This window comes from Schistocerca americana, chromosome 4, assembly GCF_021461395.2.
Source record: "Schistocerca americana isolate TAMUIC-IGC-003095 chromosome 4, iqSchAmer2.1, whole genome shotgun sequence".
Lineage (NCBI taxonomy): Eukaryota > Metazoa > Arthropoda > Insecta > Orthoptera > Acrididae > Schistocerca > Schistocerca americana.
The window spans coordinates 252,529,117-252,548,517 of record NC_060122.1 but is presented as its reverse complement, the minus strand read 5'-3'; the positions used below and the strand labels follow the sequence as shown (position 1 = coordinate 252,548,517).

Below are 19,401 nucleotides of genomic sequence, written 5' to 3'. Positions count from 1 at the left end.
ACTACATGTTGCGCTACATCGTTATGTTTAAGCCGACAACGATGATTAGATGAAGAACAGGGGAAGAAAATATAGATTTCTATTTAAGCATTACGTTTTCTATAGTTCCCTTTAATCTTATGAGGTTAATGCCTAGAATGGTCTTTTAAACAAACAACAGTCTGTAAATTATCACATCATATGTGCTGCTGACCACAATATAGTTAGTTCACAGAACCCTATTTCACCTACTGTCTAAAATCATCCCTGTGAGTTATAAGTTGCACACATCATGTGATATTTCTCTAAATAAGACACATTAGATGACTTAAGCGTTTTTTTTTTTTTTTGGGATTCCGGTAGCTGATTTACAAGATACCCTTTTTCCTCAAAATTGCGCAACTGCAGCGAATGACAGAACGCTCCTTGTTTCGTATGATTTACCAACAGTACTCACTGCCGCCTACTTGTGTCTACTCCATCGTTTGTCTGCGAGTACAATTGTTTCCATAGACTACCACTTCTTTGAAAGTGGTTTCTGGATTCATTGCTGCCATTTTTGTAAGGGTTCTCTAAAGACGTCTGTACGCTCGTACTTTTCTCGTGCGTTCTTTTCGTAGTATAGTTATTCGCTTAAATAGTTTCCTTCTGTAAAACTGCATGTCATTTGTTTCTAGTTTTTCTTCTCCTAGTTTTCACTATCCGTTTCATTTCTCTGCAGCGCTGTGTATCGCGAGCATAATCTCAGTTACTTCTTCAGTTTCAATGTCTGCTAACAAAGTTTGTTGTACAAAAATTATTTCAATAACACCATTTCTAATACCTTGTATGTTTTTGCCATGATATGTGTTCTTCATTCCTAGGAAAAAAATGATCCTGCGCCATATCCACTGTGCTTCTTATGAGTTTACTACACCATTATAGTGTTCGCTAAAACAGTTCTTTTATTTGTTATTAACTAACACCCTGTATCATTTAATCTAATCATTGTCCTCTTTGGAAATTCATCCTTAATTTCAGCTAATACTTCATCATTTGCTTTGGTATCATACATTACTATTTTGGAACTTTCTTCTCTTATGCGATGACCTGGGTAACAGGTTGTATCATTCGTGACTTTCTGTGCTGCTGACCGCAGTATTGTTAGTTCACACTGATTTAGCCTTTATAAGCTTTAATTGTGTTTATTCTTATACGGGGTGTTTTTCAAACTAGAGACAACTGAGAAAAAAGAAATGTTCTAGCTTAAAAATTAATATTAGTGAACGGGGTATCTGTCTATTCTGACTACGTCTCCTGCGGGGTCGGGATCAACTTTATATTTTCAAATGGTAAACCCAGTTTTCATTGTGTATTCGGATTCTACAACAAAAGATACGCACGGTTTATTCAAACCACTGCTTATCATTCACGGTAGGTGGCGCTAAAGTCGACGTATATCAAGTGTGTCTGATTTTGCGTTTAAGAACTGACGCCTTTGGCTCTACATTTAATTTATGATGTCTAGTTAAACCTTTGTATTCTAACGGTTGATAGTGATGTACAAACGCTATTTAAGAGTTGCAAATGCTATTGCACAGCACAAATAACATGGCTAGGCAGTGACATTTCTGGTGGGTAAGATATTTGCACGGTTAGCTACTTTCCTGTTCCATACGGAGTTGATTGTGATGGGTCCTGGACCATCGGAATGCTTGATTTCGGCGGTCGCCCTGGCACCCCACCATCGAGATGACTACTTTAGGTGTGTGTTTCCACTCCACCGACATAACTCTCGCATTGGCACTTACGTGGCTACCAGTGGAATACTGCCACAAGCCGCAACCACTGTAGTAATGTCAAATGTCCATAAAGTGATAGTGGCAGGTGAATCTGCTATCAATACTCAACGATACCAAGCACCTCAAGGGTGAGAAGTAAGGGAACTGACCGATTTCAAGCATGCCGACGTGATCTGAATACTGCTACACCCACGTCGTAGTTCCTGGATCAACCTAAACGTAGTTTCTAAGCAAACATTGAAACGGCAAACTATATTGTAATGTAGAATCAAAAAAACATTAAAGTAAATTTCGAATTAAATATCAACCGTCAGGACACAACGGCTTAAAAGTAGGATATTAAAGTTGAGGAGGACTTACTTTGATGAGCGTATCGTGATTTCTAGTTAGCAAGTGCTCAGTATTGCAGATTTCATTATAATATCTTGTTATTTCACTATTTATTGCAATTTACAAGTATGATCTGTAAGAAGTATCGCAATATGCTTCACAAATTTCTCCATTGGCATATCAGCATAGCGGAGGAGAGGAGAGATTGATGCATGATACATGTGTTGCCCTCAGATACGAAATTTCTCAGCGCACTGAGGATGTCTCTGGGGGCTGCCACCGCCGAGGACGTTGCGTTTGTGCGCAAACAGCTGGGGACGACAGAGCAGAGCATACAGCAGGCTGTCTCGTCTCTACGGAACTGGCTCAACCTGCAACCACACTTGCCGAAGAATATAGGTAAGTGGCACCAGACTTCTATATGGATAACTGTCCGAGCACACATACACAATGTGACTAAAAGTATCCGGACATCACCAAAAACAAACGTTTTTCATATTAGGTGCATTGCGCTGCCACCTACTGCCAGGTACTCCATATCAGCGGCCTCAGTATTCATTAGACATCGTGAGACAGCAGACCGGGGCGCTCCGCGGACATCATGGACTTCGAACGTGGTCAGGTTATTGGGTGTCCTTGTGTCATACGTGTGTACGCGAGATTTCCACACTCCTAAACATCCCTAGGTCCACTGTTACTGATGTGATAGTGAAGTGGAAACTTGAACGGACACGTACAGTACAAAACCGTACAGGCCGACCTCGTCTGTTGACTGACAGAGATCGCCGACAGTTGAAGATGGTCGTAATGTGTAATAGGCAGACATCTATCCAGAACATCACAGAGGAATTCGAATCTGAATCAGGATCACTCCAAGTACTATGACAGTTAGGCGGGAGGTGAGAAAATTTGCATTTCATGGTCGAGCGGCTGCTCATAAGCCACACATCACGCTGGTTAATGCCTAACGACGTCTCTCTTCGTGCAAGGAGCATAGATATTGGACGTTCGAACAGTGGGAAAACGTTGCGTGGAGTGAAGAATCAAGGTACACAATGTGGCGATCCGATGGCAAGGTTTGCTTATGGCGAATGCCAGATGAACGTCATCTGCCAGCGTGTGTAGTGCCAACAGTAAAATTCGGAGGCGGTGGTGTTATGATGTGGTCGAGTTTTTCATGGAGGCGGCTTCCACCCCTTGTTTTTTTGCGTGGAACTATCACAGCACATTGATATTTTAAGCACCTTCTTGCTTCCCACTGTCGAAGAGCAATTCGGAGATAGCGGTTACAGCTTTCAAAACGATCGACCACCTGTTCATAACGCACTGCCTGTGGCGGAGTGGTTACACGACAATAATATCCCGGTAATGGACTGGCCTGCACAGAGATCTAACCTGAATCCTATAGAACACCTTTTAGATGTTTCGGAACGCCGACTTCGTGCCTGGTCTCACCGACCGATGTCGATACCTCTCCTCAATGCAGATCTCCGTGAAGAATTGGTTGCCATTCCCCAAGAAACCTTCCAACACCTGACTGAATGTATGCCTGCAAGATGGAAGTTGTCATCAAGGCTAAGCGTGGGCCAACACCATACTGAATTCCAGCATTACCAATGGAGGGCGCCACGAACTTGTAAGTCATTTTCAGCCAGGTGTCCGGATAATTTTGATCACAGTGTATACTGTCTAGTACATGTTTCTCTAGTAAAATGTTTTCCTCACCTTAATGTTCTCGTAATGTTTATAATTATACCAGCGCAAGTATTATGCCAGAAGCTACGTGGTATGAATAAAGTTTTATTTTTCTGCTCAGACTGAATTGGTCCTTCGTTTCATAACCGGTCTTTACTTCTTTCCCACTGTCCAGTGACCAGCTAGAAATGTTTCCACGTGCATAGAAATGTCAGCGTATTCACATTTTCCTGTTCTATTGGTTTTGATTTCACAAATTTAACAGTTCTTGAGGTTTTGACACTTGGTACGCCAAAGGCAGTAGATGTTGTGACAGTACCTAACGGTTACTGCTAGTAAGTAGTTTCTCTTCAACACAGCAGTCCATGCGAGCTGTTGCGCTTATACCTGCGGTTGCTCTTACTTTAGGTGCTTGGGTTATGGACAGACATGCTTAAAAATAAAAGCTCGATTAAAAGGCGCTACGCACGTTTGCTTTCATCCCCTGCAGCTAACTCGCTGCAAATAATAATCTGTAGATCTGAAAGCAGGTGTTGACAGATGTGAAAATTACCGAACTATCAGTTTAATAAGCTACGGCTGCAAAATTCTAACACGAATTCTTTACAGACGAATGGAAGAAACTGGTAGAAGCTGGCCTTAGGGAAGATCATTTTGGATTCCGTAGAAATGTTGGAACACGTGAGGCAATACTGACCCTACGACTTATCTTAGAAATAGACTAAGGAAAGGCAAAACTACGTTTCTAGCATTTGTAGACTTAGAGAAAGCTTTGACAATGTTGACTGGAATACTCTCTTTCAAATTCTGAAGGTGGCAGGGGTAAACTACAGGGAGCGAAAGGCTATTTACAATTTGTACAGAAACCAGATGGTAGTTATAAGAGTCGAGGGGCATGAAAGGGATGCAGTGGTTTGGAAGGGAGTGAGACAGGGTTGTAGCCTCTCCCCGATGTTATTCAATCTGTATATTGAGCCAGCAGTAAAGGAAACAATAAAAAAAATCGGAGTAGGAATTAAAATCCATGGAGAACAAATAAAGACTTTGAGGTTCGCCGATGACACTGTTATTCCGTCAGAGACAGCAAAGGACCTGGAAGAGCAGCTCAACGGAATGGACAGTGTGAAAGAAGGATATAAGATGAACATCAACGAAAGCAAAACGAGGATAATGGAATGCAGTCGATAAATCGGGTGATGCTGCGCGAATTAGATTAGGAAGTGACCCTTAAAGTATTAAATGAGTTTTGCTATTTGGGGAGCAAAATAACTGATGATGGTCGAAGTAGAGAGGATATGAAATGTAGACTGGCAATGGCAAGGAAAGCTTTTCTGAAGAAGAGAAATTTATTATCATCGTGTATAAATTTAAGTGTCAGGAAGTCGTTTCTGAAAATATTTGTATGGAGTGTAGCCATGTAAGGAAGTGAAACGTGGACGATAAATAGTTTAGACAAGAAGAGAATAGAAGCTTTCGAAATGTGGTGCTACAGATGAGTGCTGAAGAGTAGATGGGTAGATCTCATAACTAATAAGGAGGTATTCAATAGAATTGGAGGGAAGAGGAGTTTGTGGCACAATTTGACTAGAAGAAGGGATCATTTGGTAGGGCATATTCTGAGGCATCAAGGGATCACCAGTTTAGTATTGGAGGGCAGCGTGGAGGGTAAAAATCGTAGAGGGAAACCAAGAGATGAATACACTAAACAGATTCAGAAGGATGTAGGTCCAGTAGGTACTGGGAGATGAAGCAGCTTTCGCAGGATAGAGTTGCATGGAGAGCTACATGAAACCAGTCTCTGGACTGAAGACCACAATAACAACAGCTCTGATAGTGCAGACAAATAATCAATGCATTGCCTAGAATTGCAAGTTAATGAAACACACAGAAATACAAAATAAAAATTAAATGCATAATTTAATGACAAGGGTTCTACTGTAACGTCTGTAACTGATGAATTGTATTGAATAGTCCTTATTCGAAGAGGACATCTGAAATAAACGGTAAATGGTCCTATTTTATTGAGTTAAAATACAGACAGAAAATACCCTTATCAGATGCTGTAAAGTTATGTTGAGTGTTTCGAGAATCGTAGCAGTATCCCCAAACTAAATAGTTATCAAACATATGCGAAAACTATATCCGTTTCGTAATCACCATACACGAACATTCAACAGCTCCAAACAGCTCAGAGTTCAACGTGACGATTCACAAATTAACATAAGTGATGCAAAGAACAGGAACTTATTCGCTGTCTGATATCCATAAATCAATCGGCAAAAGTTAATGTCCTACTCTGGTGCAATTTCAGATCTCTCGAAATCTCAAGTCCCTTGAGAAATTGAAGTATGGCGGCGGCCATTCAGTACCCAGAATCAATCACCAACTCATGGCCAAGTCATGCTCCTTACTGCAGAAAGGTTTGCTTTCTTGAAGAACTGAACATGAAGTGACCAGTATCGCTCCCTTGAGCTCGTGATTCTTGTGGTGTTCCGCTACTGTCTGCTTTCCCCTTGACTGGAAGTCATCCCCACCAAAAATACGCTGATCTTAGATATACAGACGTGAGCTGACTCATCTTTGACCACTTCCAGGACTAAACTAATATATTACAGCAATATTTAAACAAAGAAACACCGTAAACATTCCGTTATACTCAGATCATTTACAATAAATATTACTAATAGTTGGTTCATAAATAAATCAGCCTACACTCTTGCGCAAGTATGCTCAAGGTAAGCGACAACAGATGGCTCTAAGTATTGTTTAAACTTCTTTTTATGCCTTCTTGACAAAGTGTGTTTTGATTCTCTTTTTCAGTTTGGTGTCAACTAACACACGTGATTGGCTACTTGTAAATTAGCAGTTTTCTAATAGCTCTTGCAATAAATATTTAAATACAGTTACTGGCAAAATAGTAAACTCGTCATTTATAACTACACAAATATGACAATATGAGGTATTGATGCTGTGTTGATTTACTGTGTAATTGCGGCGGATACAATGTTCAAACATTTGCGTGATGAAACACACATAAAAAACGCGGTAAATGAACAAACAAAACTGATATAGGTACGCAGCCTCCTGGGGTAATAGCTATAGTGCAAGGCTATCATCAAAGATTTCGTTTGTTGAAATTGCACGAAGCGGTTAAAAGTTTGGTTGTGTAAATTTTTATTAATTGTGAGACGTTAACTTCTGTAGGTTCAAAGATAAGCTGGCCACTGTGACGGAGGTGTGCTAAGCGTTTCAGTCCGGAAACGCGCTGCTGCTACGGTCGCAGGTTCGAATCCTGCCTCGGGCATGGATGTGTGTGATGTCCTTAGGTTAGTTAGGTCTAAGTAGTTCTAAGTCTAGGAGACTGATTACCTCAGATGTTAAATCCCATAGTGCGTAGAGCCATTTGAACCATTTTAAAGATATTGGGACCTTTCTGTGTCACTAAGTGTCTCATGTTTCTGAGACTGCAAATGTAACCAGATTTCCATTAATATTTGATGAGTTACTGTCGAATCTCAAAGAGCTGTAATTAAGTCACCATTTCTTGGAGCATCTCCTGGACAAAGACCATGCTAGTAACAGCCGTCCAAATTCCCGGATTAGGGATTTTCCCCGTTTCCAATCACGTGTTCCTTGTCCCTGCACTTCCTCTCGCCTGGCGCGATCGCGCGATGTCTTCGCCCCATCGACACGTACCCAGCCAAGCAAGCAAATTCATCTCTCATCGATACCATCCACAGGTGGACGAATAACTTGCCTACATGCTCATAACGCTACAGTTTGCTAATATATAACGTTGACCAAAGGAGAATAGTCAAAGCTGTCCCATTCTTATGGAGGGTGTGTAGGCGAGCTTGCGAGCTTTTGAGGGAGTCCTGCATCGTCATTCTAGCAAGGTGCCAGTGAAGGTGGCTTTCGTTTCCTTCCTCTGATCTGTAACGAAGTGTCAAATGTGTACCTGAATCGTAAGATTAGTGCTTACATAGCGCGGTGTTGTGCTTATTACAGATTAAGGAATGGAAGAAAGTGAAACCGGTACCGGCATTCAGTATACACCCTGCGAATAGCACCAAGTGGGTCGCCCTCTTAACGTTCCCATCCGATGGGTGGATAACGCTCAAGGGTCACATACACTCACTTCTTGACGCACTGTGGAGACATTTGGAATTCAATGCAAGTCTGGTATTCGTGAACTTCACGCCACCTCTCCTTCCTTCACTGGCCAAATACTGGCAGTAAAATTTTCCGCCACGTTGATTCCAACTGGCATAGCACAGAGTCCAGCGCCACCGCACAAGAGGGGGTTAGCGACCTCGGCAACGGTGGGAGGTAAAGAAGGATGTTCAGGTAGATTATGGCCCAAGCTGGAAAATAGCATATTCATCTAACAACTACGTGGCCGTCGTACCCTCAGTAAAGATGATCATCTGACATAATTACTGTGTACTTTTCTTTGTACTGACAATCATGAGTGCACATCTGGTGGTCCTGCTGTCCGTGCAAACTGAGAATTAACCTTATCTGGAAACTACTTACGCTATTCTGTGAAAGTAGCAGGTTATCTACATCCTTTTTCCGCTTTAACTAACATCGTCATCGTTCTTCTCCTTATTTTACGTGCAGTTTAGTCGTAACGAATCACAAATCTCGCCTGAGAAGTAAAGGAAAGTTTCAAGGTGAGGTCGCTCTTCATGGCAACTGACAACAATTTTATGTCTTTCACGGCTAATGCGCTATTAAGAAAATATTGCGCTCCTTTTTGTAACTTATTTGTCACTGCTATGACAATCTGTGGTAACCCCCCTGCGGGTTCGGCGGCTAGAAAAGGCCCGAGGTATTCCTGCCTGCCGCAGGAGGCGAGTAAAAGAAGTCGCACAATTTTCGGCCCTATGAGTTCAGGTCCCATTCAATGGTTTGACTTGCCACTTTTAAAAATTCTAGAAAAGTGCGGGCCAAATGGCGAAGGACGCCTTATAGGGTGCACGAGTCATCCATAGTGCCCTTAGATTCGATCTCCTGAATCTCTTGTCACGGCTTTGCATTTCCACCTGCGATTAAACTATTTGGGCGAGGACACTTTCCGGGGTATGTCATCTTCCGTTGTACCCTGCCCTCTTTCACCCCTATGACAATACTGGATTTCTCTGCACCCAATATCCAGCACAGTAGCCTGTCCGTTGTGGTGGGGCCGTCATATACCCATTTGATTGTAGCCCCCTTAAAACGCGGGGATCGCACTGCTGATGTCTGAACTGTAAACTCCCCACGTATGCCAAGCAGTAGATGCCTATCTATCTGGGGCATCAGGAGTTCTGGCAACAGCCATAATGCCAGATGGCATTTGCTGTGTTCAAAATTTTCAAATAAGTGTGAAGTCCTAAGGGACCAAACTGCTGAGGTCATTGGTCCCTATACTTACACACTACTTATACCAACGTAAATTAAATTATGCTAAGAACAACACACACACTGAAGCCGATGGGAGGGGCGCCCTTTGCTGTGGCTGGGTGGCGCCCATGGAGAGAGCCCCTGATCGGAGTGGGTGACCCGCAATGAAGTGGACTGTCATCTCTTGCTGGTGACCGTACGGCACCAGCAGCCTCTAAGAAGGGCAAGATCGAATACAATACCGACAGGTATGACCGTAAATCGTTTCCCCCCCTCGCTACACCATTGGAGGAACGTAGGGCTACAGAACGGAGAGAGCGGTATTCACTTCGGTTCTTAGTCTGCTGCAGAACTGATTGGGACTCCTTCTACCTACGAAGCGTCAATTTTTCGTTGAACACCTTGAGGATAAGTTTGGAGAAGTGACAGCGCTGTCCAAGATGCGAAACGGCGCAGTCTTGATTCAGACATCATACACAGCCCTATCATGAACATTATCGCCTGTGACAAGCTGGGTGATATTCTTGTTTCCGTCATTCCCCATAAAAGCCTCAATATGGTCCAGGGGATCATTTTATATCGCATTCTCTTCTTGCGGACTGACGACGAGGTCCACGCCAATTTACAACTGCGGGGTGTTCATTTCATCTGGCGCATATACAGCGGACGCAAAGACAACAGATTTGCTGCCAGTGCCTTAATCTTGGCCTTTGAGGGTGATTCATTGCCCGAAAAGTTCAAGGTGGTCGTTTACCGCTGTGACGTTGTACCATACTTTCCTCCTCCAATGCGGTTCTTTAAGTGTTGGAAATTTGGTCACATGTCTTCCCGCTGAACTTCCAGTGCCACATGGGGATACTGCAGACGTCCACTGCACCCAGATACTACATGGGCGCCTCCTCCCACCTGCATCAACTGTGAAGAGCACAATTCCTCCTGCTCGCCTGACTGCCCAGTACTCCAAAACGAGAGGAAAATCATGGAGTACAAGACCCTGAACCAATTGATTTACACAGAGACTGAACATAAATTTGAAAGATTAAACCCTATTCGGTTGGCGTCGACATATGCTGCAGCTACGTCACCATCGCTGTTCCAACTGCCAGTGGTTTCTCACTCTGTGCCACGAACAATGAACCCTCCAGGCCAACAGAATACATCCGCCCCCTTTGTGGTTGGGGGCAAATCGTCCTTCATTGCTCCCAAAGCACCTACTATGGGAGAAAGCCCCTCCCCCCCCCCAAAAAAATGCTGGGGACATTGCCCCCCCCCCCCTTGTCGGAGAAGTAACAGCCTCCTCTGGCTCCTCTTGTGGAGAAGGGGTCTCTTGGGGCCCTCTCTTTCAAGGTCTCCACTAATGCCATGGTGAACATTCAGCAGTGGTTCAAGGAGCCAAAAGCTGCTAGATAAAGAGCTTCACAGTCTTCCTCTGTGCCTGAAGCTGCTTCGGAGAAATCTTTCGAGCAAGTCCCTAAAGAGAAGCGAGAGAGCAAGCAAATTAAGAAGAAGTCTGCTAAGAAACAGGACCCTCTGGTGGCCCCAACACCACCACTCCCTATCATATATGCATCTGAGGATGTGGTGGAGATCTTAGCCTCCCCTGCGGACCTGGATCTCACTGGTGCCTGATTGGCCATAGAAATGGCAACAGATACTAAATTTGTGGCAGCAGGTGGCCCTGAAGCATGACCTGCCTCCTTGCACGCTTCATGCCTCCCCAGCCTCACGATAACGTCATCCTCCAGTGGAATTGCGGCGGTTTTTTTCACCCCCAGGCAACTCTTAAGCTTCACACTTGCTTTCTGTATTGCCCTCCAGGAAACATGTCTCCCAGAAATGCGGACTCCTGCCCTCCGCAGCTATAGAGGTTATTACAAGAACCTTAGTGACTATAATAGAGTGTCAGGTGGAGTTTGTGTCTACGTCCTGAAGTCAGTATGCAGTGAACCTGTGCCTCCTCAAACCCCTCTTGAAGTGGCGGCTGTCAGGATAAGGACGACGCAGGAAATAACTGTCTGCAATGGTGCAGTACCCCTGAACGCATTGGCTGCACTGATTGATCAACTCCCTAAACCTTTCCTACTCTTGGGAGGTTTTAACGCTCATGACCCCTTGTGGGGTGGTACTGTGCTTACTGGCCGAGGCAGAGGTGTCGAAAATTTAGTGTCACAGCTTGACCTCTACCTCTTAAATAAATTTCAGTGTGGCACATGCCACATATTCGGCCACTGAACTCTCGGTTTGCAGTCCTCGCCTTCTCCCATCTATCCACAGGAGAGCACATGACGACCCGTGTGGTAGTTACCACTTCCTAATCTTCCTGTCACTGCCCCGGCGTCAGAACCATGGACACCGGCCCAGATAGGCTTTAGACAAGGCAGACTGGGACGCTTTCACCTCTGCTGTCACCATTGACTCTCCCCCACATGGTAACATCGATGTGGTGGTTGAGCAGGTAACTACAACGGTCGTTTCTGCTACGGAAAACGCGATCCTTCGTTCTTTAGGATGCCCCAGAAGAAAGACAGTACGTTGCTGGTCGCCGGAAATCGCTGAGGCAATTAAGGAGCCTCGGGGAGCTCTACAGCGGCACTAGCGGCATCCTTCCCTGGAGCGCCTCGTAGCCTTTAAACGGCTCCGTGCCCACGTTCGCCAGCTTAAGACGGAAACAAGAGAGTTGGGAGAGAGACGTCTCGCCCATTGGGTGCCATACGTTTCCTTCCAAAGTGTGGGCAAAGATCAAACGGGATTTCGGGCACCAGACTCAATAGGTGTTCCCAGTGTTAACATAAATGGCGTGCTATCTACCGACGAAAACGCGTTTGCCGAGCACTTTGCTGATGAGTATGCTCGCGTCTCTGCGTCGGATAGTTACCCCCAGCCTCTTGCACTCTCAAACGGCGGATGGAAGGGAAAGTCCTCTCGTTCACTACACGCCACAGTGAACCCTATAACGCCCCATTTATAGAGTGGGAGCTCCTGACTGCCCTAGCACATTAGGCCGACACAGTTCCTGGGCCAGCTCAGATCCACAGTCAGATGATTAAACATCTCTCATCTGACTGCAGGCGACATCTCCTCGTTATTTTCAACCGGATCTGGTGCAATGGCGTCTTTCCATCGCACTGGCAGGAGAACACCATCATACCAGTGCTCAAACCCAGCAAAAATCTGCTTGACGTTGATAGCTATCGGCCCATCAGCCTCATCAACGTTCTTCATAAGCTGCTGGAACGTATGGTGTGTCGGTGGTTGGGTTGGGTCCTGGAGTCACGTGACTTACTGGCTCTGTGCCAGGGCGGTTTTCGCCTGGGTCGCTCTACCATTGATAATCTTGTGTCCCTCGAGTCTGCTATCCGAACAGCCTTTTCCAGACGCCAACACCTTGTTGCCGTCTTTTTTTATTTACGAAAAGCATGTGACACCACCTGGCGACATTATATTCTTGCCACATTATACAAGTGTGGTCTCCCGAATTTTATCCAGAATTTCCTGTCGCTTCGTACTTTCCGTGTCCAAGATGGTGCCTCCTATAGTTCCCCCAGTATCCAGGAGAAGTGGTCCCGCAGGGCTCTGTAACGAGTGTATCTCTATTTCTTAGTGGCCATTAACGGTCTAGCAGCAGCTATAGGGCCGTCCGTCTCACCCTCTCTGTATACAGACGACTTCTGCATTTTGTACTGCTCCACCAGTACTGGTGTTGGTGAGTGGCGCCTACAGGGAGCCATTCACAAGGCACAGTCATGGGCTCTAGACCACGGCTTCCAGTTTTCTTCCGCAAAGTCGTGTGTTGTGCACTTCTGTCGGCGTCGTACCGTTCATCCGGAACCAGAACTTTACCTTACTGACGATCCCCGCACTGTAGTGGTGACGTATCGATTTTTAGAACTGGTTTTCGACGCCCGATCGCCTTGGTTTCCTCACCTTCGTCAGCTTAAGTGGAAGTGCTGGCAGCACCTCAATGTCCTCCGCTGCATAAGCAACACCAACTGGGGTACGGATCGCTCTACGCTGCTGCGGCTCTAGGGAGCCTTTGTTCAATCCCGCCTTGACTATCGGAGTCTGGTTTATGGTTCGGCGGCGCCCTCAGCGTTGCGTTTACTCAACCCAGTGCACCACTGTGGCGTTCGACTAGAGTCGGAAGCTTTTAGGACGAGTCCGGTGACCAGCGTCATTGCGGAGGCTGGAGCCCGTCCATTGCAGGTCAGGCGTACGTAATTGCTCGCCAGTTACGTTGCACATGTTCGTAGTTCTTCTGCGCATCCGAATTACCGTCTCCTTTTCTCACCCACGGCGGTTCATCTCCCGCATCGGCGGCCCAGGTCAGGGCTTGCAACTGCAGTTCGCGTCCGATCCCTTGTTTATGATCTGGAGTCCTTGCCATCAGCACCTATACTCGATATCCATTCGCGTACACCTCCATGGTGTACACCTAGGCCACGGCTTCGCCTGGACCTTTCACATGTCCCAAAGGTCTCAGTTCACCCCGTGGCTCGTGGCTGTCTCTTCCTCTCGATTCTTGACACGTACCGACGCCATACAGTGGTTTACACCGACGGCTCGATAGCTGATGGTCACGTCAGCTTCGCGTTTGTCCATGGAGGACATATTGAACAGCATTCGTTGTCCGATGGCTGCAGCGTTTCCAGTGCAGAGCTGGTGGCTCCTAAGCACATCCGTTCATGACGTGGGGAGTCGTTTTTTCTGTGTACTGACTCCTTGAGCAACGTACAAGCTATCGAACAGTGCTACCCTCGGCATTCCTTGGTAGCGACCATCCAGGAGTCCGTCTATGCGCTGGAACGGTCCGGTCGTTCAGTGGTGTTCGTGTGGACCCCAGAACACGTCGGAATCCCAGGCGACCAACTTGCTGACACGTTGGCCAAACAGGCTACACGGAAACCGCTTATAGAGATCGGCATTCGAATAACTGACCTGCGTTCGTTTTTACGCTTCCATGTTTTTCGGCTTTGGCAGACGGAAAGACATTGTCTCAGTACGCACAACAAACTGCGTGCTATTAAGGAGATTACATGTGTGTGGCAGCCCTCCATGGGGGCCGCTCGCAGGGACGATGTGGTTCTCTGCCGGCTCCACATTGACCACGCTTGGGCCACCCAAGGCTATACCTCCTGCGCCGTGAAGACCCGCCTCAGTGTCGATGCTGTGCCCGGCTGACAGTGGCCAACTTTGTCTGCCCGGCGACGAAATCTTCGGTTACCGGACTCGTTGCCGATAATTTTATCTGACAACGCCTCATCGGCTGATTTAGTTATATGTTTTACTCGTGAGTATGGGTTTTATCATTTGATCTAGTCTAAGTCTTAGCGCATAACCTTTGACCCTCTGTGTCCTCCACCCTAGTGCTTTTAGGGTGGAGGTTTCCATCTGTTTCAGAGTGGCTGGCTTCTGCTTTTTATTCTCATGTTCAGCCAGCCATGGTAATCTGTTTTGTCGTTTAAATTTCTTCTACCTGTTTCTTGCGTTTCTGTGGTTTTCTTCTCCCCTTTTGTCCATTTGTGTTTGTTGCTCTTCCGTCGTTCTTGTAGTTTTTCCTTTCTCTCCGCTTTGTGTTGTCAGTCTCGCTTGTTTTATTTTCACCCTTTTGGCATTGTTTTATTCGGAACAAGGGACAGATGACCTAGCAGTTTCGTCCCACCCCCCCTTTTAAACCAAGCAACCAACCAATCTGTGGTAACTTGAATTTATGTGCACAATAACGTGCTGGTCTGGTTTTATATTTCGAACAACATTTACGTTTACGTTATCTGAAATGTTCTTCTGGACCATTAGCTGGAAATATATTTCTTGCAGCAGAAACCACAAAATAATTAATTTTGAGAGAGATGACGAAGGAATGGGGGTGAGGGCGACAGATTATTTGTAGTTGCGAGAGGATTTGCTTGGATGATGTACCACTGCTCGAATTGGTTTTCCAGAGTAAAACTATACGTAAACGTTACCTCATATTGCGATGGAAGAAATTCGTTCTTTTAGATATGCTGTGACATTAGTAGTACAGCATGATAAAGCTAAGCGTTTTCCAGTAATTCCTTGACTAAAACAATGCGTACAGTTCGTATGTTGGGTCACAATGTAGTTGCATCAACTCAATTGAAAGATGGTTAGGTATTCTGTTGTTAGATCTCAGACGAAAATGGATGGATTTAGGATGATTGAGCACTACAGGTAATTCTAATTTAATAGAAGTTTCAGGAGTCTTACGCTATTTTTATCATGATACTCTAATATGTTCAAGAAGTAAATATTTTAATGCCAATTTAAAATCACATGCACAAATATTTAGGAATTACAGTTTTAATCTCGATTAAACGCAGGGATGTCTTACACGTATATGGAATGCTTAGACTAGTAGTTCGTATTTCAAAGACCGTTTGATTCGTGAAAATTCTCATTAATATCTCATTATCTCTGTCGAGCAAATGTTTCCCCTCGGTTCAACCACACGTCAGATTGTCTGAGAGAACATGTTTTAATACAAGGTCTGTATCTCTAGTGGTAGCACGTGCAACATTAAACACCTTCAATCCACGATTCTAACTAGAATTTTAAATGTATTTATCATTTCGTTTCCTATTGAATTATCTATCAATAATGTGTATAATTAGCTATGTTCTGTTCCTAAGATGATCGGCGTCTGGAGAGAATGTTCATCAACTGCAAATGCAGCATGGAACGCGTGAAAACGTCGTTGGACGCCTACTTTTCCTTAAAGAAGAAATTTCCAGAGCTTCTGATGAACCGAGATCCCGAGGACGCTGACATAAAAAAAGCCAAAGATTTCATGTGAGTATCTGCACTGCTCGAGAAACATATTAGCAGTTTTGAGTATTGTGTGTGTCAAAGCTAACCTTGTCCTGTCAACGGCTGAAATGGCGAATACAGTTCCGATGTCATTTTGCTCACGTTGTGGCAACACGCAGGATGAGGATCTATGTGAACAATTGTGAATAGAACAACAAAATATTCTGACAGTGTAATGCGTATCTTTTTATTGTTCTCTATTAGCAGTCTTTTTCAAAATTCGTCCCACATTTACTAGAAAGAGACTCTTAGGAGAAACTTCAATTATCAGGTTAGTCACTGCAACTCTTCCTCATGATATCCATTACATCTACATCGATACTTTGCAAATCACACTTAAGTACCTGGCGCTTTTTAGGGAGAATTTTTCTGAGGAATCCGAAGCTGATGAAATATTTGTGATGCATCATTCATTTCGACACATCAAAATTAAACACATAACCAGTCTGCAGTTGCCATACATTTCTTTATTACAAACACAGACATAGATCTTTCAAAATTTACTCAAGCAATTTTTAATAATCAAAACAATGTTCATAAAACCCCATTAATAAATTTAACTGACATAACTGGGTGCCTCATGACTTACTTAGAAACTGGCTTGCATATCAAATTCTAAGACTGCTTCCATGGACTGATTTTAATCAATTGTAAGAAATTAAATTAGTATCAGATTAATGCACTCGACTAAGCTTCTCTTTTGTATTACTCTCAGGTACGAGGTTCACAACCATAATAATAGTAAATATTCTTAACATGGAGCCATAACAATTTTTATTTTTTTATTTTTATTTATTTATTTATTTATTTATTTTTTACGTTGGAAATTAGTGATGGACGCGAGTAGACTGAAAGCGAAAGGCGCTACCAGATAGAGGATTCACGTACGAGAAGGTCAAATGGAGCTATACTGAACCTTGGGCTACAATTAAGCTTCCAGAAAACCACACCGCTCCACCGGAAAGATGGAATTGCAGGACAGTAACAACCTAACCACAGACACCAATGCAGGTTCTTAAATTTCGCTCTTCCTCCGTGATACCCCGATCGGAGTTTGCTCGCGTCGACCACTGCCAGCGGCAGACAACATTCTGGCGCATTAGATAGACAAATATATCTGCCCAACAGGTTATAAATAAACCTTTAATTTGTTGGAAGGATAGACAGCATTGGTCGTATATTTTTGTTTATTATCGCAAAATCGATTTTCGGTCACTTAGTGACCATCTTCAGTGCTGTAATATATAACTTAAATTAGTAAGCACTGGTCTCAATAAGCTTACGGCGATCACATATACTCTACACAGCACTGAAAATGGTCACTAAGTGACCGAAAATCGATTTTGCGATAACAAACAAAAATATACGACCAGTGCTGTCTCTCCTTTCAAGTATACCCCTTATCTGGTCGTAGTGCACAGGACACTATGGAGTCGCCAATCAATAAAACTTTAATTGTACACGGCACCAATGAACCCAAGCCTGACTAACCTAGATGAGCACTTGCCCAGTAACGGCTCTTAAAATTTGATTAACCAGTTCTCTAGAACAAAGAAATAAAAAGTGGTTCAAATGGCTCTGAGCACTATGGGGCTTAACATCTGAGGTCATCAGTCCCCTAGAACGTTGAACTATTTAAACCTAACTAACCTAAGGACATCACACACATCCATGACCGAGGCAGGATTCGAACCTGCGACCGTAGCGGTCGCTTGGTTCCAGACCGTAGTGCCTAGAACCGCTCGGCCATCAGGGCCTGCACTTAAATATCATCAACATCTTAGGCGCCTCGGTCAAGTACAGTGACAAATGACTGAAACAACCAAGATAATTTTCAGTGCACTCGGTTATTCAACTAACGTGAACAGAACCCACCAAGAAACAATTTGACGACTCCAGCTCGTTCTCTTTGAGTGACATGTAACAGACGCGAAGGAATTCTGTCCATCAGATCTCCAGGAAATACCAGTCATCATCAACAACGGACCTGCGGCGAAGCACGCCACAGCAGCTGCCTACGGTCCTTCGTCGTACCGACTCCGTCACTGTAGCTCATACAGCTGATACTCGAACGCAAGCCCCAGCAGAGCGCGAACGCCGCAGTTAAATAGCCACCCGCCAAAGATGCGAAGAGCACAAGCAGGCACCAAAAGTCGACTCATAACGATGGCGATGACAATTGATGGAGACTGGCTCCAGCAGCGCACCAGCTCAATTTGATCTGGAAAGATGTGTTTGACAGTTATTCCGTTTTTACTATTTTCTTTCGTTTCTGCTGATATTTTCTTGCTGTCAGCCGAGCTCTCAGGATGGTATCTGGCATCTCAACTTGCCACAGCTGCACTAAAATTGTAGAGTCAGCCGCGCGGGGTAACCGCTCGGTTTGAGGATCCTTGTCACGGTTCGCGCAGCTCCCCCCGTCGGAGGTTCACGTCATCCCTCGCGCATGGGTGTGTGTGTGTGTTGTCCTTAGCGTAAGTTAGTTTAAGTTAGATTGAGTAGTGTGTAAACTCAGTGCTCGATGACCTCAGCAGTTTGGTCCCACAGGATCTTACTACAAATTAAAGGATAACTATTTTGGAAGCCGCTAATTGTGCACATTCCAACGAACAGGTTTAAAATTTGGCTCAAAGGCGCCTAAGACTTCCCTCTGTAATGATACAAAACGGTGGCGTTTTGCGACGTCACCGTTGATCTCGACCACACTTCAAACAGCAAGATATCGACACTTGTGAAAAAAAAGCCAGTACAGAGAAGTTGATGTGACGTGTAATATGTGCTAGTGTCACATTCGCACCAAATTTCACGCCACCGCGGACGTGTCACACGACGGGACGTTTGTGGCTGCCTCTCCAACCCACATATCATCCCCTTGTTTTGACGCCTCCGCGATGGAAGTCAGAACCGTGACGCCCAACAATGAAGTCGCACGGTTTTCTTATGGATGGCCTACGAAAACATTTCATACACACCAGTGCTGAGAATCGAAACGAAAAGGCCTCAGGGGATGGCATAAACAGTGTCAATGATACCATGCCTTTCCCTGGTACATAAACTGCCATACATTTCGCGCTCGACAACGACAATTAGCAGTGCAGCGAGTAACATGAAAACGTTCTGACAACATTTGACACTGCTGACGTTCTTGGACATTCTGTGGACATTGTGGAACTGTATCGCTATTGAACGTAATCGCACCCGTTTGGATAGCAGTGCAACTGCAGTTCTTGCGCTCGTGGATAGGTTGGAACCACTAGGAACCGTTCAAACCCATTCGGCGATATCTGAACGTGATCTGATGCAGCAAAGTGTCCTTACGCTTTTACAGTGCTCCTGTTATAGTGCCTCCTGAGCTGAACACGGAATGGTGCAACATTGACACATGAGAGAATAAAGCAGCAAA

General features: G+C 44.7%; 1 protein-coding gene across 2 annotated transcripts in view; it reads left to right on the top strand.

Annotated features, from left to right (window-relative positions):
• LOC124612758 (alpha-tocopherol transfer protein-like) overlaps positions 1–19,401 on the top strand; it is a 149,506-nt gene that overhangs the window by 45,532 nt on the left and 84,573 nt on the right. For both annotated transcript variants that reach the window (XM_047141151.1, XM_047141152.1), the window contains exons 2-3: positions 2,325–2,489; positions 15,821–15,980. In XM_047141151.1, the coding sequence (XP_046997107.1) occupies positions 2,351–2,489; positions 15,821–15,980 (299 nt within the window). In that variant the 5' untranslated portion in view covers positions 2,325–2,350. The remainder of the gene's footprint in view (positions 1–2,324; positions 2,490–15,820; positions 15,981–19,401) is intronic.